The 24,134-nt window shown below is 40.3% G+C and overlaps 3 protein-coding genes across 8 annotated transcripts; 2 read left to right on the top strand and 1 right to left on the bottom strand.

Annotated features, from left to right (window-relative positions):
* tada1 (transcriptional adaptor 1) lies at positions 1–4,829 on the top strand. Its single transcript, XM_020109210.2, has 8 exons — positions 1–129; positions 586–677; positions 777–842; positions 1,238–1,332; positions 1,484–1,696; positions 2,208–2,359; positions 2,607–2,763; positions 3,577–4,829. Exons 1-8 carry the CDS (start codon positions 26–28, stop codon positions 3,727–3,729), a joined length of 1,032 nt encoding a protein of 343 aa, XP_019964769.2. The 5' UTR covers positions 1–25; the 3' UTR covers positions 3,730–4,829.
* A 396-nt stretch (positions 4,830–5,225) lies between these two features.
* LOC109643961 (transcription factor Jun) lies at positions 5,226–7,930 on the bottom strand. Its single transcript, XM_020109221.2, has one exon. It carries the CDS (start codon positions 6,981–6,983, stop codon positions 6,018–6,020), a length of 966 nt encoding a protein of 321 aa, XP_019964780.1. The 5' UTR covers positions 6,984–7,930; the 3' UTR covers positions 5,226–6,017.
* Positions 7,931–12,581: 4,651 nt separating this feature from the next.
* On the top strand, positions 12,582–24,021 carry fggy (FGGY carbohydrate kinase domain containing). 6 transcript variants are annotated; one of them, XM_020112244.2, is made up of 17 exons: positions 12,653–12,856; positions 13,574–13,662; positions 14,451–14,644; positions 15,427–15,538; positions 16,017–16,168; positions 16,389–16,477; positions 16,770–16,885; positions 17,029–17,157; positions 18,209–18,312; positions 19,109–19,216; positions 19,836–19,897; positions 20,226–20,388; positions 21,270–21,344; positions 21,457–21,577; positions 21,769–21,863; positions 22,876–22,937; positions 23,655–24,021. In XM_020112244.2, exons 3-17 carry the CDS (start codon positions 14,462–14,464, stop codon positions 23,734–23,736), a joined length of 1,653 nt encoding a protein of 550 aa, XP_019967803.1. In that variant the 5' UTR covers positions 12,653–12,856; positions 13,574–13,662; positions 14,451–14,461; the 3' UTR covers positions 23,737–24,021. The 6 variants fall into 6 exon arrangements, with proteins under 6 accessions (XP_019967812.1, XP_019967828.1, XP_019967796.1 ...); XM_020112253.2 differs by lacking the exon at positions 13,574–13,662 and having other exon boundaries at positions 12,582–12,709; XM_020112269.2 differs by lacking the exon at positions 13,574–13,662 and having other exon boundaries at positions 12,629–12,705.
* The last annotated feature ends 113 nt before the right edge of the window (positions 24,022–24,134 follow it).

The raw sequence follows: 24,134 nt of genomic DNA on the forward strand, positions 1-24,134 counted from the left end.
CGGTGGGACTCGGAGTCGCTGGGCGATGACGTCAGAGCAGGAGCGAATGAACGCCATGGCGGCTCATGCTAGCGAGCTGGAGATCGCAAAGAAGAATTTAACCGATGCGATAGGCGATAACGTCAAACAGTGAGTGAAGTGATGTCTGCGTGATTTGTGTCTTTCTCACGGTGAATTTCTGAACGCGTTCGTGGGTTTGCTGCGGAAACCCAAAGTAATTCCGACATTAGCCTGCTCGCTAGCACTGGTAGCATCACCGAGTTTAGTGTTTACTATTTGTTTTCAGGGTGAAATGATACAAACACGTACATTTGCGTGTTGGACATTGTGGTTGTTACTTCAGTGATGTTGTAGGTTTGTATGAAAAGAGAGGTTTATAAATGTACCTTCAATTAGCATGAGGAGAAACAAGAGGATTAAATAAAGGATGGACAATGATGACGGTGCTGCTGGTTAATTGTACACAGATGAATCAAACACGAGATAATGATATGTGACGGCTACTTTGTGTTTGGCATAGTTATTTCTAAAATGAATATTATGTATAAATCTTATTGATGTTTTCTATGTGTGGCCTCTGTACAGTTACTGGGCAAATCTGAAACTATGGTTCAAACAGAAGATCAGTAAGGAGGAGTTTGACATTGAGGCCCGTCGTCTGTTGGCACAGGAGAATGGTTAGTACTGCATTAATATTGTTTGTGTTGGAAAAGAGATCGTGCCATGTATAAACATGTTGCTTATTTTGTATTACCCCTTTTCTTCTTCCTCTGCAGTCCATGTTCACAATGATTTCCTCCTGGCCATTCTCACACGCTGCCAGATCATCGTCTCCACACCAGGTAGGAACGTCTCTAAACCTGCATGTGAGCTTGAGTTTGTTTTTAAGCTGTATTGTTATTAATCACAATAGCTTAACATACTGTAACTTTACTAGCTGCTGTTAAAAGGAGTATAAATGTATCCACATCTTTGATAAACACAACTAAAAGAGGACAAAGTAAGAAGTGTCCTGTGAGTAAAGAATTTCTATATTACATGCATGAACCTTAAGTGTGTTGAAATCAGTAAATAGAGGAAAAAAACTTTTGTGGTGATTCACTGCTTCAGAGAAAGGAATAAACAATATACATTGAAAATTATAAATATTTTAATAACAGGAAACACTGTTTTAACTGGTGTATTTTCATTAAGGTGTCTTAAAGCATATGCTGTTATGTTTTATTTTGTCCTCTAGAGGGCACTGGGCCATCACAGTGGCAAGGTGGCTCTGCCTCAAAGCCTGGCAAACCAAAAGGGAAGAAGAAATGTTCCTCGAGACAGAAATTCGATGTAAGTGGTTTCAAATCAGGGCTCTCGAAACGACTTGTCTCCAAAATAATGTTTAGCTGTATGATTTTTAAATGTTACTGATATTCAATTAATCTTGAATTGTCTGAACAATTGACATTTGGATGTTTATATGTCCTGTTTGCATTTTCAGCATCGGTTCCAGCCTCAGAACCCTCTGAGCGCCGCCCAGCCCTTCAGCCCAAGAGAGGCGGGAGGGGAGGAGGAGGATCTGCGTCTCAGCGCCCACACGCTGCTGCTGCCCACGCGGGGCCAGCTCGAGGCCCGTATGATGGTGACAGCGTTTGAGCTGGGCCTGGACAACATCACAGATGATGCTGTCAGCACTATGATCTATGCTGTGGAGGTTTGTAGAAACTGTTCACCAGGAGCATGGTTGTGTACAAATGGTTGTTGGTGTGTTGGGCAGATTGGATGATCAGTACCAGGAATATGTAATATTAGTTAGTAGTGCTAACTTTCTTCAGTTTGTGCAAAATTATGTAAGTGGTGTTATGAATATACACATCCTGATAAAGGTTCAATACCATGTGACCACATTTCGTCCTGCTGTCTTAAGAATGACTAACCAAATATTTAACTAGAGTTCAGACCTCCACCAAGGCTAAACAACCCTACACATGATTGTCTGGTACTTGTAGTAGAAATATAAAAGAAAAAAGGACTATACGATTTATTTGTCATAAAACATAGTTAAAGAAACTGAAAAAACATCCTGGATATGTCTGTTAATCCGCATCTGCAACTGCAAAAATGTTTTGAGTTTTTCCTGCACTGGTCTAATATATATATATATATAGTGCACCACTTCTTATGTGATTGGCTAAAGCTCAACTTTCTGCTCTGATTTATTTCAGCATCACCTGAAAGACGTCCTGACAGCTGTAATCACCCGGAGGAAGGCGTATCGGCTAAGGGATGGTCATTTCCCTTACGCCTTTGGCAGTGACGTCACGCCGCAGCCTTATCTGAAAAACAGTCTTGCTGCTTACAACAGTGTTACTGAATGGTAAGAACTACTGTGCTGGCTCTTACAAGATTATACGCTTTGTGCATGTTTGATATTAGAAAAAGATTTAGTGCGAACATAAAAACCCTTGAAGCTCTGAAAGTGAAAAACTTTGTAAATGTTGTTTAGCATGATTTCCATCTAGTAATCTGCATAGTTAATACTTGTTTCTGTAGCTGTCACTAAAGAGTTCCAACAATACTGATCACACTCAGTTTACAGTGATTTTTTTTTTTCTTTCATGCAGTCCTCCTTCAAGTGCTTCTCTCCCTGCTGGCCCACCCCCTCAAGTGTCACCTGATGAGGCTGAACAACAAGCTGTCCACTTATTGGCTTGTTCTGCCGACATTCTTCCTGTGCCACTCTCTCCAATCAGCTTGTTCGATCTCCTGGAGGCGTTACAGGTAAGAGAAATGTGCTCATAGATGTTGCCAGTTCAAGCATTTTCAGCCGTACCTTGTATGATTGGAACAACTCAAAAGGAACCTAATGATATATCATTATACCTAATGATAAGTATTTGGACAAACTTGTTTTCTAAATGAAATGAATGCAGTTGTCAGATTTAGGTCACGAATCAACTGTAAACCTGTACATTTTCTTGTATCCATGTTCCAAACCTTGATGTTGTTGATACAAGATGAGGGAACAGCTGACATGTTTAGTCAACTTCTCATTCTTAAGGAATTTCTGCTGTTTTTTTAGTCTTTAGTGACATAAAATGTATTATTTGGGGGTAACAAGCAACTTTCAAGACTTTTTTAACAACTAAAGATAAATAGAGAACATTATCATTAATTGCAACCCTAGTCTATACAAATATCTAAATCAAGAGACCTGATGGTAATAACACAGGCTTCATATGTAGAAGTAAATATAGAGGAGGGTAAGTAGAAGTGTGTAGCAGTCAGTGAGCTCAGTAACATTGTTTATAAGTCATGAACTTGAACTTAATACCTGGTCACACAGAAAATTATTGTTTTAAAAATAAACACAACTGGGTGACACAGATTCTGAGAATTAAACACTGTGTTTCAACAAGGTAAAGTCTGTATCTTCTTGTTATTAGACATTTCCACATGTTTGTGTCTGTGAATTGTTCTATATAAATGCTGCTTGTCACTGAATGTATTCACAATATTTATTTCTGGTATGTCACCATTTAACCATCAGACATTTATATGGTCTAATATCCTCTGTAACATTTGTGGGTGTAGGTTCACCATGGCGTGATGCCCTCCCACACCATGTATGCCCTAAACATGGAGCGCATCCTGTCGCGGCTCTGGCACCCCAGCCACGAAGAACTAGAACAAGACCACGTACACCGGCAGCGGCTTGCTGGGAAAGAGGGCGTGCACGTCAGCTGAGGAGCACCGACGCAGGAATGTGTATAAACGGTGGAACTCATCAGGAACCAAACGTGAAACTTATCCTCAAACACAAATGGACCAGCTATAGTGGGTTCAGAAAAAATATATTACGAAAACTGAAAATGGACATTAATGTTGCACAGAGAAGGGATGAGTACAGCAGGATGAAAGAAAATATTTGGATAGTGGACACAGAGTGGGCCGCCATCTCCTGCCAACAGCCAGTCGCTGACAAATAAGCACTGTAGCTGCTTTATTCTTGTGTGTCTAGTCAGCCAATTTGACAGTCGAGCAGCCATAACTTTAAATTCTGTCATATAGTGAGATTCTAAATGGGAGGATGTGATATTTGTGTTTCATTTTACTGCAGCTATGAGAGCGCTGGACAAGAAAATCTTATTTCCGGCCCAACTTGCACAGAGTTTTGTTTGTGTGGATTTGAAGCAGGAATCAAGTGAAGTGTGGCTGCGTTGCCTGCAGTTCATCTTGTTCACATTGTCAGATATGCACCACAGCCATTGATAACAATAGCCTGTAAGAAAACATTACAGCCTATATCTAATCACATAGCACTGTGTACATGACCAGGTCACAACATACTGCACGGAGAAAGAAAAAATCCATGCTGGTGTTTTTATGACATCTGGCTGATTTGACCTCATGTTAGGCTGAAGTTGGGGTCAATGCTATGGTGATGTCTGCTTTAATGGGCCAATCAGATTGATGAAGATGGGTACAGTCTCTCCTTTACAGATGTCATTCAGGCAGTTTGTATCCCAAGAGGAGGTCTAATGGAGGAGTAAGTGAAAACATCTCTGTCATTTTACTGTGGGTGCGTTGGGTCTTTAAAATCGTCATGAGTGAAACGAACTCCTCCTGCCTTTCTTAAACCTACAGCGAGGAATATTCCTACAACTTTCAGTTTCCTCAGTGTCGGTGGTCCACATTGTGTGTGTGTGTGTGTGTTCACCACCTGTGTCTGGTACAGGTTTAATGTGTATACATTTGTATCTTTTTCTACACAAATGTTTGTATTTGGTTAATTTTACAGACAGCACTTGTCTAAATAAATAACATCCATCTTTTATTTTTACGACGTATTTTTATCTAAATATGTTTTTTTCTGTACATCAATACACTTCCAACGTGTATAAGAAAGTCAGATTTTTTCTTTCTTGCTGTATTGGTTTCTTCTTCTGGGAGACACCAGCTGCAGTGGGAGGATGGTGATTCACTCACTCTCTCACACACACACACGGCTTGGCGCAGGACCTCTTGCCATATTTGGCCGCTTGCAGCCAACTTCCGACACCTCGCTGTCCAATAGGAGGCAGCGCAGCTTCAGCCATTACGCACACGTCGCTCTCTACTCTGGTGACTCAACATCCCGTCCGCCCAGTTCCTTCAATAACAAACACTTCACATACAGACTTGAATTATCCCATGTTATACACTTCAATCCCATCCACTGATTGTGCAGTACACACAAGTACTAACGCGTGTCCAACGTTTTATTTAATCATATTTACAGTCGAAGTGCTCGAAAATACAGCGTAGAAATATTATTACAAAGTGTTAATTCAGGTCTAACATTAGTTACACTTATATCACAAAGCTGTTTGAACACAGGGGTTAAGAAAGTAAGGCAGTATTTGTCAGTAAACGCTACACACACCTACAAGAGTCCGTGCGTAAAGGTGTGAAACTTTTTGTTTTTAAGTGTTAAATCTGTACATGTCGACTGCTCGCTGGTGGGATACTCAGTGCTAGACTCATGTCTGTATACATGTACTGGACATAGTGGGAGATTTGCAGGACAATGTCTGACTCACATTGTGTGTCTCTCCATGTGCCATCTGATCCCACACAAGCTCTGATACAGTCCAGCCAGGATGGAAGTCTGTGTGGGCCACAGTCAATTTGACATTTAGCTGTTGTGGACACCTGCCATGTTTCCTTGTACAAATTACAAATTAGATTTTCTAGTTTTGGATGGAATTTTTTCTTAAAGAAACCAATAAAACACAGAAATATGTAACAAAATTACATGGTGTGATATATGAAATGTTTCCTCTGAGCTGTGATCGTGCATTATGTCTGCTGGCCTCTGTTCCGTTTAATTCATTACACGGACCAATTATAAGTCTCTTGTCAGTCACCATCACCAGCCTGAGTAGGAAATTAGAGGAAACATGGCTGAGGCTCCTCTGTGAGGCCGGAAAGACCCGTTTAAGCTGCATTTGGTCCCCAAAAAGTGCCACTCGGTTGTTTTCCCTTATAGCAGTCTAGAAAGCCTGGAGCTGCTGCGTCAAGATGAGCTGGCAGCCGCTGTTAACGTGGTCCATGACCTTTTGTTTGAGCAGGGCCAGCTCGTCCCGCAGGACGTTGGCGGAGGAAACCAGCTCCGTGTTTTGACTCTTCAGGTTTTTCACCCTGTCCTCCAACCGGGACACCCTCTCCAGCTTCCTTTTCCGGCATTTCGACGCGGCCACCCTGTTCCGCATGCGCTTCCTCTCGGCTTTGATGCGCTCCTGGTTCTCCATGTTGATGGGGGAAAGCGGCGGGGTGTCCCCGGACATCTCGGGCACCGTCTGCGGCTCCTCCTTGAGGGCGTGCGGCCGCGTGTGGTGCTGGTGCGCCGCCGCCAGCTGGTGATCCATGTGGTTGTGGGAGGGTTGCGGGTAAGCGGCGGGTGGGTGCCTCTCGCTGGCAGGTGCAGACGCGGTGCTCGCAGCTCGGCCGAAGCTGCCCAGATTGGTGTACTCCGGCGGCTCGCTGCGCACCGTGCAGCTGTAGGGGATCCCGCCGCCCTCAGACGCAGCAGCTCCGGATGCCGCGCTGCTGGTGGCGCCGGTAAGCGCGTCAGGGTGGACCACCGGGATCTGCTGCTGGTAGTGGAGCTCAGCCAGAGCTCTGACGAAGCCTTCGGCGAAACCCTCCTGCTCATCGGTGATGTTTTTGGGACACACGAACTGGGTCGGGGTGGGGGTCGTGAGCCCATTGCAGGACTGGATGATCAGCCGCTCCAGCTCCGGCGAGGCCAGCTTCAGTAGCCCGACATCGGGGGACGTCAGGATGTCCAAGGCCTTGGCGCTCAGCTGGGGCTTGAAGTTTTTCGGGTCGTTGAGGTTCAGAGTCATGGTCTGTCTGAGGGTTTTGGGGTTGAAGCCGTACACCGCTGTGCCTTCATGCTGAGGGTTTGACGCGTTCACGGCTTCGTCGTAGAAGGTCGCTTCCATTTTCCTGGACATAAAGTTTGAATCACCTTGAGGGAAGACTCGTTTCTCCTTTGATTAACGTCCTTTAATCGAACTGAAATCCACTGTTTACATGTGTCCTGTGACTCCAGGTCTCTCTTCTGTCTTCTTTCCGCCTATTGTTGAAGTTCAACTCACTTGACAACTTGGTGTCCTGAGGAAACTTTTCTCTTGTGACCCGAGCGATCATCGATCAAAAAAAACAATCGTTCCTCCACCGCAGAGCGTCAAAGTTTTCACACTTCAAATTCCCCTTTTAGATCGATCCTCCTCCACTCGGTCTTGAAACTACACGCTGAATAGGGATAATTCTTTCTATCACTTCCAACGTGGAGACGAACTTTATCCACCTCTAAGCTGCAGCGCCACTGAAAATAACAATGATGTCATTTCTACGCCCTCTGATTGGCTCGAGATGATTTGCTGGGCGGGGTAGGTCTAATGACATGCAGGTTGCTCTGACAACAAGCCGTATCCACGCCCCCTTCGCGGTGGTTTCTGGGATTAGGTAATGCAGACAGTGGAGCAATGTACTCTGGGATTACGTAGTGTTTTTGAATATTTAGTTACCCGCTCAATTATTAGTTACCCATCCTAAAAGGAGGGCCGATGCTCTGTGGGGTTAAGCCCTGGTTAACACATAAGAGCCAATTCATAATTAATATAAGATTAATTAATTAATAATTAATAAAAACAATTTCATCAGATATATATTGAATCTTTGACGAATTAAAAGAAAATACGTTCTTTTAATGTCAAAATGCACTGATCTAAAACCATTAGAAGTGAATGGGAGGTGTAAATAAACCATCACAAACCTGCACCCAAAACTTCATAGTGGTAAAGAACAGATTTATTTTCTATATGCACATGCTTGGTTGTGTGTATTTTTTTTTGTTTGCTGTTAATTTGAATTAAAGTTAATAATAAAAACAACTGACAACAAACATGCAGGTTCTGTAGCTTTATTTGAGACTGACACTGTGAACTGTATATCAAGGATTTTGGTATGGTTGGCACAAGCACTGAAGTAATACAGACTAATAAACCACATATATCTTATTCAATAACAAACAAATATGTTTTAATACAATTTTCAAATATCATACATTTAGATTAATCAGGATGGTAAAGGGTTTGTATTTATATTGTGCTTGTCTAGTCTTGATGACCACTCAAAGCACTTTACATTAATGTTTTGCCATTCACACACACATTCATACAGTGCCAAGGACACTTCGGCATGCAGATGGGGAAGACTGGGATCAAACTGCCGACCTTCTGGTTGACCCCCCTACCCCTCAGCCACAGCTCATTACTTTCCTTGAAGAGAAAGGTTATACAAAATAATGATCTATTTTCTGTTTTGTTATGTTTTCCATCCTGTCCACTTGTCTGTTTATATTTTGAGATGATCTTATGCAAGAAAAACTGGATTTCCACAAAACTTGGTCAAAGGATGTGACATGGGCAAAAAAACAAACATTTGGCACAAATCTCTACAAAGAGGCAGATCAATTTTCCATCTCTCTCTTTATTATTGTGAAATAACAATAATACATTAATCTCGATGAAAGAAATCAGTCACATTAATGAGACTGGTAATTATACAATTTTGTTTGTATCCAAATTAATTGGATCCAGATCAAGCGTTTTTCAATGTGATTTAATACGAGGTTTACGCTTATTTCAGCCCCTGTACAGTTATACATCTGGTGCTGACCTGGACAAAGGGGTGGAACCAGGATTTTTTAAATCCCTTTCTTTAGTAATAGTGTCTGTAGTGCCAATCTAAAGTGCCATTCTAGCGAAAGTTAAATCAACCAATAACCTCACAGTATATAGTCCCAAATAACAGCTTGTTTACCAGTTCATATCTGTGTTCAGAAATAGATACAAACAGAGATACATTACAACCAATGGGACATTGGCATCTGACATATACCAGGAAAAAAACTCAAGTGAGCTACTCCAGATGAGGAAATACACATGGCTGAAAAAAGTATATTCTGACGATTCATTCTGAATTTTACTTAGTCAATAATTAGTTACCCCAAAGTAAGGCCTGTTCTGATTGATCTCAAACAGACAGGAGCATATTCAATACATGAGATGATTGATTGCATCATCAAAATGCAGTGACATGAAGTCACCGGTGTTTACATATTTGTAGTTACAGGGCGTTCACAGCTTGTAGAGAATTTAAAGGGAAGGGGAAGAAGCTTAGAGAAATAGGAAAAGGGGAAATTGATCAATTGAGTCTATAACAAGAGCACTTTTGTTTAAGAGAACGACACATTTAAAAAATGAAGTTCTACAGGTATAAAGTGTCTTATTGATTTAGTTACTTTGAAATGAGGATGTGTCTCACTGGATTTATGATTTAATTGAACAAGTGCAGAGAACAGGTTTGTAGATGGATATGTAGATGTGAAATAACAAAGTTAAAAATGAGTGAACACGGAAAAACTAAAAGCAGGTTATACACTGGTTAACGTGCAGCATCTAACTGTAAACTGGTGTTAAGTGCCAATCACTGATGAAATACTGTGGGGTGACATTTAACCAAATCTAATCTTATATAAATATGGGTGCCATTTATTTCCTGCTGATCAAGATTTGGTCACAATGCAAATTCAATTGAATTGTTCAAAGTAGGAAAAAAAACAATATAAGATTAGTGGATTAGATTTGTTTTCTTTTTTGTCATTTGTAATGTTTGCCTTTTCAATGGATTACCTTTGCCAAGGAGGTTATGTTAACATTGCCTTTTGTTTTTTATGCAAGAATACTCAAAAACTACTGAACTGATTTCCCTGAAATTGTGTGGGTGGCTAGAGTAGAACCAAGGAAATAATACATTACATTTTAAAAAGGATTTGGATAAACAGGTGGATCTGGAACCTTTAGCATGGAGAGATAGGATTTTTTTTTTGTAAACTGAGAGAAAAATGTTTTTCTGGATGAATGATTTCCCTTTTAACTTAGTCAGTAAGATATCAATAAAAGTTCATATTCTGTAACTGACTGTGTGTTTGACATCATCAGGAATATAAGGAAACTTAATGCACTGATGCATTAAAAAGAGGTTTTGAATTATAAGTGTCATTAATAAGGCAATTGTGTCATGATTAAAAATGTAGCTCTAGCTTACAGGCCATTCATGATCTGAAGTTTTTCATAATTTAAATATGATTATTGCTTGTGCATTTTAATGGGCATAGCGCTCCTCACTACATAAAAGATGTTCATTATATTCCTCACACACAGGTTTAACGGGTGAATGTGAAGCTGGACTAATGACTGACACAGCTGCAGTTCAGCCACTGAGGCCTCCTCGCCCCCATTGCATTATTCAACATGTTCTCCTCAAGCCAACTATAAATAAGTTAACAGTCTCAGACCAGACAGCCTGAGAGAATCAGAGCTGCTGAGGTCAACGCTCTGCAGACGACATGTCGTCCTCACAGCAACACTACGCAGCCACGCTGCACTCATTCTGAAGAATGTGACACCCTGAGGAGGGAAACCAGCAGAACAACACTTTAAAAACTGTTTGTGTCTAATTCCTAATCCTTTCTTTCTTTCTTTCTTTCTTTCTTTCTTTCTTTTTTCTTTCTTTCTACCTTACTTACTTCCTAACCAAAATCCGTCCTTCCTTCCTCACATATTTTCCTTCCTGATTTACTTTCCTCCTTCCCTACTTCACTTCCTTCCTTACTTCACTTACTTCTATTCTTACGTACTTACTTGCCTTCTTCTTTACTTACTTCCTACATTTCCTTTCTAAATTTCTTCCATACATACATACATCCCCTTTACCCAGTGTCTCTCTCTCTGTACACCTGTGTTAAACTCATTGGTTAAACCCCATTATTTTTTCCTATCAAACCTCTGCTGTGCTCCGACCGTGCTTCCTGTTTCTCTGTCAGTGTTTTCCCTCTGCTGGTCCGACGAGGTCGCCTTTAGATAACAGCTCTTCCCTCCTCTCTGCCCAGGCCAGCTGTTTCCACTGCATACCGTTTTCTAATCAGGAGCTGCTCCTGCCAGCCTCCCAACAGGCCTGCTTTTGTTGTGCAGAGGTGGGACTGGCCATCCTCAATGGAAACACTCCCCCCTCTGCATGTGGGCAAAACACAGAGAGGGAGACTATATGTGCATGTGTTGATGTATCAGCAGAGCAAAGTTTTGATTACCTTCAGGACACACACACACATACACACACTCTGGGACACACCGAGAGGCAGACGAGATTTCAAACACTGTCCGTGCTGTGTTTGTTGAAGACCATCTGTTTCTTCCTGTCCTGCTGCTCAGTTGTTTCTCTGTACTCCATCTCTGCTGATCATTCCTGCTCCAAACAATCTGATCACAGCCAGCGCCGCTTCCTTTAGACAGCTGTTTATCTCCTCCAAGAAAAGAGTCACACACACACACACACACACACACACACACACACAATGGAGGAAAGTGACGTGGCAGGATGTGGAATAGAAAGTGTTTGACATGTCATTTCTACATCAGAATCAGTGCTATTATTGTCTGTTTTGCAACCAAGGCCACTTTGCAGCTTATCACGACGCCAACGTAACACACAATCCACTGCAGTAAACGATCATCTCAAGTTACCCAGTTCACATTCATATACAATCAGTGCTCTCATAGTTCATTTTGGTGTTCCAGCTTTTTCATAGCAAATATTTTGACATGAAGGTATAAGCACAGAGTGACAAACATAAGTGATGTCTGCATACTATTTAATTTTGCCATCCGTGTGACCCATGGAGTGTGGGACCTTACAATGGAACCCAGCCATTATTAATTTAAATAGTTTCTAAATGGAACAAGGTTTTCTCTGTGCTTATTTGTCACAAGTTGCTTGTAAATCAAACTGTATATGAGCAGTTTTAATTAAGACTAAAATTCTTAAAACTAGATTTTGGGACAGGGCCATTGTACAAAGCACATCCGTGACATGAGGCAACAATTCAGGGCTGGACGATATGGCAAAAAAAAAAAAAAAAAAATCTCAGTCGATAGTGATAATCAACACAATAGATGTCAGAAGGATTGTTTCTTTTCAGTTTAAAGACTGACTTTTGCTCCCGAATGAAGGTTGTGGTTCCAAAATCTTCTTTATGAGCAGAACATGACAAATATTTTAGAACATTTTACAAATATGAGATCAATCAATGATGTGTTTGCATCAGGCATAATCATTATTCAGAATCTCAGAATCTCATTTTAATTGCGATTGATGAAAAGCCCTACATATGATAACAGACTTCAGTTGACAAAATGAGTGTTTCTCAGTGGGAAGCAAGTTTATTCTGACCTAAAATTGGGCCCATAGAGTATTTCCATGTCCCACATTCGACTTGAACATGGGATAATATCAGGATAATATACCATGTCACCACCAGCAGCATCTGGATCTGTTTTGTTTTTGAGTTGCAGTGATTTTTATGTTAGAAGTCCCCTAACAACGTGGACTATACAAACATATAAAAAGATCACTGCTGACCTACTCTTATCAGGGAAACATATTTATATACTGTCTATGGTTTTATTCGGCTCACCAGGAAAAGCGACTTTTACCTATTTTGGCTGCTTTCGCGATCCGTAGCCAGCACCGTCTTCAGCTCAAAGTCCAATGACCAGAAACTGTTCCACAGACACACACACACACACGGTGCATGGGAGCATGTGAGAAACTGTGGGTAAGATTATAATCTGTACGTAAGAGGAGTTCAGATACTTTCACTCTAACTCACTTCGTTTGATTGTTTTCTTACGTTGACGCGTTCACGACACTCCGGAGTTTTCGAGGAATCTGAAACAGAGACTGTCGGAATCAAACGCTGCTGGTTAGTCTGACTGTTGTTTTTCTAATCGAGTTCTATCGTAAAAGTGGGTTTCTCCTTGTCAGAGACAGAAGGTCAGATGGCTCATTATCAGTCATCCTGCACATTCTCACGGCTCGTGGATTAGTCTCATGTTAAGAATATGAGGTGGGAGAGTGAGGCATCTTTCGTAAAACCACTCCTCTCTCTCCAGACTGAGACCACAAGACAAAAAAAACCACATGACCAATCTGATCAGAACTAGCATATACATCAATAATCTATAATCAATAGTGTGACGTCTGTGCACGACTGCACTCCTAAGCATGAGGTGTAAATCTCTGCAGCTCTAAAATAAGCTTGGCTGAATAAACAATCCCTCCCTTGTACTTCAATGCAGATATATGATGATCGAATGGTTTACATATTAAATTCTGATGTAACTTAAACAACAGTGTGAATTCATGCATGTAACATTAGGGAGTGCAAAGATAGGGCAGCCCCCAAATCAAGTCTACTAAAAAGCTAGAACACATACTTCTGCCAAGGCCCAGCAGTCCCCTCATGAAACCACAGTTAAATTCCTCAGATTAGGATTTTGAATTGGATCTGCATCAAACAGCACACATTCATAAATATCATTACTCTGAACAGGCCTGATTTTGTTCATCAAGATCCATGAATTTTTCAATGAGAAATCAACAAAAATCCTGAAAAATACCCTTTATCATTCTGTTGCAGAAAGTGAAAAGAAAAAGTCTTGAATCCGTCCCCTGATCTGTAATGGGTTCTTCCCTGACCCATACTGCAATCTTCCACTAAGCTTCATGGTAATCAATCATTGCATAATCTTGCTAAAAGACTGACAGATACACAAACAAACAAATGCAGATGAAAACATATCCACCTGTGGTCATTTTAATTCTGGGACTCTAGTCTGAGAATGTGAATTTCAAACATTTACAATTGGTCACGTTTAGGAAAATCACCTGCAACCACATTGCAACATTATGAATGAAGTTGTTTAATATCTTTGGGCCGTTTTGCCAATTTGGCCATTTTAATTTAAGACATTTAATTAAGACTTAATTGCTAAAATATAACTCAGCAGCTGTCCACCCTCACATGGACACAACTAATAAAACTCAGGGAGGACTCAAAAGACACTATCAGCACACTTAATCAACTTTTTGTGAATTTGAGACCTTATCTGCTATTGTCCTAAAAGCTATGCCTAAAAACACATAGTACCAAAGATATTGCTCACATGAATCATATCAAGAATGATATTTCTCAGCATATAACAACGTTTAAAAAATGTTGTATTTTTATAAGAAATATAGATTTCTTATAACTTATCAATGAAATGCTATTTAGTATTTTTATTTAGGGTTTGGTTTGTCTAAGGTTAAATTGTCTTTTTTCTTTTCTTTCAATGTTTCTGTGCATGTTTACAGTGATAAGTCCTGAGAACGTGCCTCATGCATGATGTGGTGTTGGGAAGTATTTGGGTCCAGGTCACACATTGAGGGAGGAGCACCTCCATCTTTCCAGAATATTGTAACCTGGTGTATAATCAACCTCTGCATCTCCCCTGCTCTTTCTTCTTTACATTCAGCTCGTCTCCCCATGGCAGAGGTCTACTACATTGGAGTGGATGTGGGCACTGCCAGTGTGAGGGCTGCACTGGTGACCAGAGATGGTGTCCTGAAGAGTACTGCAAAGGAGCCCATCAGCATCTGGGAGCCCCAGTCTGACCACTATGTCCAGTCCTCCACTGAGATCTGGGAGAAATGCTGTGCAGTTGTCAAGGTGGGACGACCTCAAAGCAGTGTTTGGTTCCTAACCTAAGTTTTAGATTCCCTAAATTACCCAAACACGGAACCAGTCATGTCCCTGACACATTGCACACTATGCAGTGTGCAGTGTGCAATGTGTCCCAAAAAAACTACCTAAAAGGACAGAAACCATCTATGAGAAAATTTAATTTAACATGTAGTTTGTTTTTTAGTTTGGCTCATGTCCCCTCAAGCAACATGGAGGAGGCAGGGTTTGTGACCCATACTACAGCCTGACACAAGGTGGAGATTATCTATCATCCATCTGAAACAGTCTGCTGTTTATCTTTTACTGTAGCTAACTATACCAACTGTTTATTCCATACTTAAAGCTATGCCTGTTGTTAAGTCATTACTTGAAGCCAGCATTGCAATGTTTTATCTGTTATTTGTAAGCTAATGTTCATGCTTGCTCAAAGGCAACTTGTGGCTTTGAGCTGTCAAAAACATCTCATGTGGTTTGGGGGGGTTGAGACTTTACAGTCAGTGAAGTTACTTACTGGTATTCGTGACACCAGCATCACATCAGTTTTTACTCTTCATTTCTGAACAAAACACAAATATGTGAATATATTGTTTGCTTGAGCATGAACTTTTTGTCCTCTATTTTGGGCTGCATTTGTAAAAAGAAACCAAAAAAAACCCCAGGTCTTATTCCAATCAGTTTTATTTGTAATCTGTACACCATACAACAGAACAGCGAGGGTGTGTTCTATTATAAATGCACCAAACAGATATCTGTTCTATGTGTTCCAGAGAGTTACCCAGGGTGTGGACAGGAACCAAGTTTGTGGTATTGGCTTTGATGCCACCTGCTCCCTTGTGGTTTTGGATCAAAGCTTCCAGCCTGTACCAGTCAGTCAGGACGGTGAGTGAGTCAAATGACCGGAATACTTTGTAAAGTATGACATATGAGCACATTATGTGTTTTTAAGGGTGGAAGTAATTATGTCTTTAAAATATGGATACTAAACCTTTGCGGTAAAACTTTGCTGGGATGGATTTTTTTTGCGGCATTTTGAGATGGGATCTTTCAATCAGTTAGTTTTGCTTGGATTTGTTTTAGTCTAATGCAATGTGATACTTCATTGATCCCTGAAGGTGAACTCCCCTCCTTCACAGCGAGGTCAGAGGTCAGGGTCAGCTACAGAACAGAATCCCTGGAGCTGGAAGGGAGTTGTGTTTTTTTTCTTAAAAAACCACGGTAGACATGGGTCAGGACCCAGATATGCAGGTTAAACTACTGTGTTATCACCACATAGTCAGTCTATGCAGTATTAACTTCATGGTATATTTTGTTTGATTTTTAGCTCTCACCTTCTCCCTTTCTATCCTGCTTCCTCCAGGTGACAGACAAAGGAATGTGGTGATGTGGATGGACCATCGTGCTGCAGAACAGGCTGCTCGTATAACCAAAGCCGGCCACAGGGCTCTGAGCAGGGTAGGGGGGGTCATGTCACCTGAGATGCAGCCCCCGAAGCTGCTCTGGCTCAAAGAGGTGAGAGGTGAGAGAGGTTTCCAGAGGACTCTGATCTCTGATTTCTCTAGTTTGTACTGGGTGGTCAGCATGTGGCGAGTGTTCAGCCTACCTTTTTCCTGGTGGGACAGATTCTTCAAAACACGTTCCCCAGAAGTGATTCACAGCTCAGCTCTGACCAACCAGTACGTATATGTGTCCTTATTACTCACAAATCAGAGGCTCATGTTTCTTTTATCAGAATCTTAAAGAAAGCTGCTGGAACAAAGGGGCTCATTTCTTCGACCTGCCAGACTTCCTGTCGTGGAAAGCAACGGGCTCTTTGACGAGGTGAACTTTGCTGAGTTATCATTTCAGCATTTCACCCTTTTACAATCATTTAATTTGCCTATGTAACAGAAAGGTGTATGTGTATAATAGAAAAATCTCAGTTTCAAATAAAGAGCTTGTCCTAACTGGGGTTATTCTAGGAAATGTGTCTTTTATCATGTTTTTGATAGAGTGGCCTTCACAGGATACTGTTAATGTGACTCTGTGTCATTGAATAGATAGTAAAAGCATGTTTATTTTAAAGAACTATCTTTGGAGACATGTTGAAGTATTATTCTGCAATGTTTTACAGATCTCTGTGCACTGTGGTGTGTAAATGGATGTACTGCCCTCCAGAAGGTTGGGATGACAGCTTTTGGACTAGCATTGGATTGGAGGACCTCCTTGAAAATAACTATTCCAAAATAGGTCAGAAAATCAAAAACAAAACAAAAATCTTAATATATGTAGAGAATGTGATGAAAGTTCTCAGAAAAAAAATAATCTCTCCTAACAGACTGTCTTTGCAAGAGTTATTTCAGTGTATAAGCTGTGGCATTTCTGTCATCCAGGCAGTGTGACATGTTCTCCAGGGAGGCCATTGGGAGGAGGCCTGACCCCGGAGGCAGCAGCAGATTTTGGTCTGAATGCGGGAACTGCAGTTGGCGCTTCTCTCATTGATGCTCATGCTGGAGGCCTAGGTATCACACACTGAAATAAAAAAATGTCAGGGACTTAAAAATCAGCGATGAGCATAAGGTCTTATGTTGGTGATTCATGTTTTTGCAAATTTTACATTGTGGTGTGAGATTAAGCTCCTGAAAAGGTCAAAAATATAAAAAAGTACAGCTTCTAAGGGGTATAACACACCAAGTAAAAGTAAAAACTATTTGCCCAGTACATTTTATATTACCTCTTCTTGTATTTGTTGTGTACAACTGTAAATGTAGCTTTATTATGGTGTTGTAAGTGTTCTCTCTCTGGGGAACATGAATATCCACCACACATGAGTTTTCAGCATCATATTTCCAAAATTAAAAGCTTGAGGATGACAATAAAAGAAAGCCTATGCAGTGTGCAATGTGTATTTTACATTGCTGATCAACCAGAACTTAAATATTCTGGGATTATTTCTTGGCCCATGTCCCATCCACCAAGATTAGTGGAAATTCATGAAGTATTTTTTGTGTAATCCTGCTGACAAACAAAACAACCAACACACAAATCAACAGATGAGGGGAAACATAATCTCCTTTGCTCTCTGGTTGATGTACTTAAATAACAAGTATCTCAAGTAAAAGTCACCCAAGGCTTCAGTTTACTGTATCTTAGGCTTTGTCCTTGGTTTAGAAATCCTAACCATCTGGTTTTGTTTTGAGAGGTAAACTGCTCATGAACTCTGCCCTCTGAGCTCTGGCTTTGACCTCTGCCGATCACACATTGTTGTAACAGCCAGAGGTTAAAACACACTGAACTTTTAGTTGTTGTACATGTCACAGTGATGTACAGCCCTGGCCCTTGCACATAGATCAGCCTTCCACCTTAAACTCAAACCAGCTTGACAAACATTATTCCAGCAGTTAGTGTGACTGCTGAGTCCCACATGTAGGTTAGACGGTCGCTTCAAAAGCATTTAAAGCTTTTGATCTTGTAAATCACTTGCAAAAAGTTATCACCCAAAACAACCTTAAGACAATGGATTCTGATATCGCCCTGAATATAGTTCAAATTTAACATTACAACTCATTCCAGGTGTGATAGGTGCAGATGTTAAAGGCTTTAATTTGCCATGTGAGGACCAGTCTATTACCTCACGCATGGCGATGATCTGCGGGACGTCCAGCTGTCACATGGCGGTGAGTGGGTCGCAGATACACTTTACCTGCTGTGTGACGTTTTTAACAGATTTTAGTAACAGTGGATCCCGCTGTGGATTTCAGTCAATGTTTCATTTACCACACAGTTTATTGGTTACTGAAAACACGGGCACGCTTTGAACTACATGATAAACTGTATGATACTTTATCACTGCATGACTAATGTAACACCTCCTTAGATTAATCATGCAACTATTTTTAATCAAAACTGGTCAACTCTGAAGTCATTCACACACTTATACTAATAGTAATACTAATACCAATACCGATACAATGGTAACATTCATGCTAATACTATTACTAGTACTAATACCATTACTAACACAGGTACTGTTAATAATGCTAAGGCTTATACTTGCACTGATACTTGTACTAATACAATACAAGTACTCATGCAAATATTAATTTTAATGCTAACACTAATACAGTACTAATGCTAATGTTCATATTGTGACGGCCTCTGGCTTACTTTTGTGTAATACTTACTCAAATACTAATACTTACACTGATTCTTAGACCGATACTACTTTGAAATAGTTTTTGTATTTCAAAGTACTTTGATAAATCATGTCTTACACATGTCATTATATACTGTGTATTTTTCTTGTATGTAGACTTCATTGATCTGCTTAGGCCAGTGTAACCAGCTGTGAGCTTGCAGTTACTAACACTGTTACGATCTGTTTACATTCACATTTCAAACATACAAAGTCCTTCTGCTGCTTTTTTTTAAAGGTTTTCATGTCTCTGTATTTTTCACTGTGACGTTTGTCAGATCAGCGAGCAGCCTCGGTTTGTGCCTGGAGTGTGGGGACCCTACCTGTCGTCCATGGTGCCTGAGATGTGGCTCAACGAGGGAGGACAGAGTGCTACAGGAAGGCTGGTCAGTTCACTGCCCGGCTTAGTGTGCGTCATTCTACACACACCTCATGCTGCACATTAACAGAAAACTGTCTGCAAGCTGAAAAGAATTATAATTTTACTCAAAACACATGTGCATGTGATCACACATCTGGACACATAAACAGTTCTTAAAACGGTTTGTCTCTGGCCAATAAATAAACGGCTTTTGTGTGCTGTCACTTAAATATGAGTAAAAATGCAAATACAACTTGGAAACACTTGTAAAGATGCACATTAATGTAGAACATGTAAGGCAAGTTGTTTTGTGTCTTTTTATGTTTTACCATCATAGTACTTTATATGAGGGACATTATGCAGTCATGCTTGTGTCTGTGACTCTTTAGACTGATCATGTGAATGCAAGAGACTGTATCTGTCCACCTCAGGTACCCCATACTATATAATAGGATTTGTTGTGTCTTACTGCATGCATTTGTATTTAAGTGATTGTTTTTAATTCTGGTAGCATTCTTGTTAATATAAAATAACAAACTACAAATGCTGTGAGCACACACAGTCATAAAAGTGGACCAAGAATCTGGTGTTGATAAAATTATCAAATGACATAAAGGCCTATTTGTGGCTCTCTCCTCCTTCAGATTGACCACATGGTGAAGGGCCACGCTGCCTACACTCAGCTCCAGGAGCAGGCACAGCAGAGGTCAGCTGACGTGTTGCACGCCACACATACGTGTCAGCACAGGTGTCATCCCTGTTCAGTTTAGGAAACTTTAGGAAGATTTGAAGCTTGTATGTTCTCTATTATGTGGTAGTTCAAAATGAATAAATATAATTCCTGCATTATTTAATGGTTTGATTTTCTTGACATTTAACTAGAATTAAACAAAGATGCCGTGGTACTCGCTCAGTCACACGTGCTCATCCTCCTATGACAAGTTGTATTGTCTTCTGTGAAAAAACCTATAGCATTATGATTTTTAACATTTTGGATCTTGTTTCATCAGTTTCCTTACTTTCCTTTTTGTCAGATTTCCCTTCACGGGTGAGAACATCTACAGCTACCTGAACAGCCACCTGAGTTTAATGGCTGCCTCCAGTTCCTCTGTTGACCTGCTGGGATCCAGTCTTCATTTGTGGCCAGACTTCCATGGGAACAGATCTCCCCTGGCTGATCCCACGTTAAAGGGCATGGTGAGGGGACATGACTCCAGGCTTGAAATTACTTTATGATACAAAATGTTATTTAAAGCATTAAGTCTATGACTGACCTACAGAGGTGGAATGATATGACGCTCTTATAACCTTTAAATATACTCAAAGGGATTAGAAGTATATAAGATTATAAATCAAACACGGCAGAGGTGTGGTCTGTCTGAAACACCTCCAGAAAAACTTAACACAAAAAAGAAAGAGAAAAAAGAAAATCAGAAATTTAAGAATACATGTTTAATTATATTAAATGAAAAAAATTAAAAAAGAATATATGTTGAACTATGTTATAAAACTGACCAAAAAGAAAAATACTAATGATTGATTACAATATTAACAAAACAAATAATAAATAAAAACACATTATAAAAAAACAAAAAAAGGAAAAGGGGGATAAATAATCAATAAAAACAAATAACATATATTTGTAATTATATGCACTACACTGCACTACTGTTTACTTATCAGGTTAGAAGAACTGTTGCATTGAACCTCATTTATATACCAAGAGCTGCCTCCAGTGGTTGAAACCCACATCAATGTTTGCTCAGTTAAGATAATGATCAGCTTCTAGTTCTATCACTCATTTTCCATAAATGAAGTTAGCATGCTAACCAGCTAGCCCCACCTCATCACTTTCATCACCTTCAGATCAGTCTGCTCTGAGGTAGAGCCGCTCAGCGGGGCGGCAGACCCTCTGTCTCTAGTCACCAAGTTAATGGCTCAAAGTCTATACTTGCAGTACAGACATGAGTGGCGTCAATCTTTTCATCTAGCTCCTGGAGATAGTGATTAACCACATATCGAGAAATGTTTAACCACGTTATAACAAAAGTCTGTTTGCATTAATCACTGTTTTGCAGGTTATTGGACTGTGTTTCTCGCAAACATTGGATGACTTGGCTCTGCTCTATTTAGCCACTATGCAAGCCCTCGCTGTAAGTTTGACTTCCTCTGAGCCTCTGTTTAACATCATCGCACCTTACAGAGGGACGTTGTATTTGTTTACCTGTAACCTAAATAGTCTTGTGTTTCCTTCTTTGGTTTCAGCTCGGTACACTACATATTCTGGAGGCCATGAAGGGAGCAGGACATGACATCACAACCCTCTTCCTGTGTGGGGGACTCAGCAAAAACTCCCTGTTTGTACAGATTCACGCCAATGCAACAGGTAGGAACTGTCAAAAAGGGATAATAATAGTATGTTTTATGCATATTACTTTGCTCCACTGATATTATAATAAATTTACCTCAATAATTAATATTAGATTAAAACATTTAGTGAACTAACACTGGTTAAACAGAATCTACAATGACGGCTCTTTTACTCATTGCACTTTTCTTTAACATGATCACTGTCAGGACTGCCTGTGGTGTTACCAGACCAGGTGGAGGCTGTGTTAATAGGAGCAGCCATTTTGGGAGCGTGTGCATCACAGGACTTCAGCACTGTACAGGTAGAGCGGCACACACACACACACACGCGCACGTGCACACACGCACGCACACACACGTGCCCGACCAATAGGTATTCTCTTTTTACATGTAAGATTCCTTACATGTTGTTATCCTACTATGACTATAATTGAGGCTTGATATTTTTACAGTTTAACCTTTATTGTGAATAAAAAGAAATAAAAAAAAATATTAAACTTGCAATAAGAAAATAAACATGTTATAGAAATAAACATAATTGCACATCTTTTCTGAATAGTTTATTCTGTAAAAATAGAATTTGTCATATTGGGAAAACATAAATTCTGATGCTGATATGTCTGTGAAAGGTTCAGTTGGGTTCTAGTATGTGTGTATGTATGTCCGCCACTGCTGGTGATTCAGGATAATGAAAATGGGTAACAAGTTTGGAGAACCATATGTTTAGCTTTACTTATCCATTATCTGTGCCGCTTTGAGGGCTGTGGGGGAGCTGGAGCCAGTCCCAGCGTATCGCAAGGCCAGCACACAGACAAACCACAACTCACAAAAACAACATGCACACATTTTTTAACAGACTCAATGCCTCCATCTGCTGGGTGCTGACTAAGTTCTGTCACAGAGAAGAGCCAGATTCTTAAGATATAAGGGAGGATCAGTTCTCTGCTGGGTCAGCTTATCGTTCCTTGCCTTCTCAGTACCGGAGCTCAGAGAATGACAAGCCTTTAAGCCCCATATACTAAAAATAAGACGTTATTGTTTGGACTAGGCTGCACCTGTCAAACCGTTTTCAGCCCTAACTGCAGCAGCCAGTTGTTGTGTCTGATCCTCTGAGCTGCACGGAGTCAACCGGCTGGATTTGGTGGCTTTAGACGACAGAGAGGCCCCGCGCTGCATTAGTCATAAACTCGGCCGTGCTGTAACCACTGCAGCTGGCTTTTGTTCACACTGTAACTGGGTCAGGGCCGGCCTGAAACTGAATGAGTGTAACATGATTTATTGAGTCACATTTTCCTTTGAAATCTATGTTTTTAGGAGGCAATGGAGAAAATGGCAAAAGTGGGGCGAGTTGTTAAACCTGACGATAAACTCCAGAGGTGAGAGAGAAAAAAGTCAATGTTAGTGTGATTTTTATGTTATTACATACATTTATATAGAATATAGAGTAGAACCTCAACAATTTTCGGCTAGAGTCCCTCTTTTCGTAAACAGCTTCTATAGGAACCACTTTTGACTGAATTTCTATCTGTTCTTTTTCTTTTATGTCTTATTTCTAATCTGAGTTACAAAAAAACGTACAAAATAACGCCTGTAGCTATAGAGACTGATTTACTTTTCTATGAAACGATTCCACTCAATAAGAGTGAAGCCAAAGATTATTATAGAGCCCCTTTTTATCTTGTGTACATAAGATAATTTACTGAAAACCCATTTGCATCTCTAACAACTTCAGAAGCACACTGGGATGGAGAGAGCTCAGCTAATCAAGTTTTTTTCCCACCGTGTCATATAATATACAGTAACTCTCATTGAAAGCCATAAAAGCAACTTTTGGTGTTTTCAAAGCATTTGCCAATTATTCCTTTACCATGCAGGTATATTAACTTTTTCCAACAAGGTAACTATCTTGTGCAAGCAAGTTATTTATTCACAAAATAAAAAACACAGTTAGAACTTAAAGGGCTCCTAAAATATATATATTATTGCCTTCTCGAAGACTACATTTTCCAGGTTGAAATTAAAATGAAAAATTGAATATACATTAATATGTGTTTATATTTTGAAAATATTTTCTGCATATTATATTTTTCCAGCTTCTATCAGAGAAAGTACAAGGTGTTCTTGAGGCTTTATGCCCACCAGAGGGAGTACCAGGCCCTCATGAACGATGGGTGACTGGCCCAGCTGATGACTCTGTGACGTAAAACAGAAGATGGCACCACACACCGCAAACAGGAACAGACGTCTGAGCCCTGCTTCAGTATTATTCCGATTCTTTGTTTTTAATGAACTGAAGGAAAACAGATCCACTGCTGCAGCATGATGCAATTGTTGAAGCAATTGTGGCAGCATCAACAGTGTTTTGGGACTCACCAGGAGCCTCTGCCCCACCCAAGGTGACAGTGCCATGAAATACTGTCAGCTTCAAATATATAAATAAATAATTGAAATTACAGAACAGTGCTCGTGTCTTTCACTGCCACCACAATCTTTAGTAACTTCAACATCAACAGACCCTCGTTCATTTTTAAACACCTTGTCCTTTGTTCTCCCCTCGCTGCATTTCATCTTGT

The sequence above is a fragment of the Paralichthys olivaceus genome, chromosome 16, assembly GCF_024713975.1.
Source record: "Paralichthys olivaceus isolate ysfri-2021 chromosome 16, ASM2471397v2, whole genome shotgun sequence".
NCBI lineage: Eukaryota > Metazoa > Chordata > Actinopteri > Pleuronectiformes > Paralichthyidae > Paralichthys > Paralichthys olivaceus.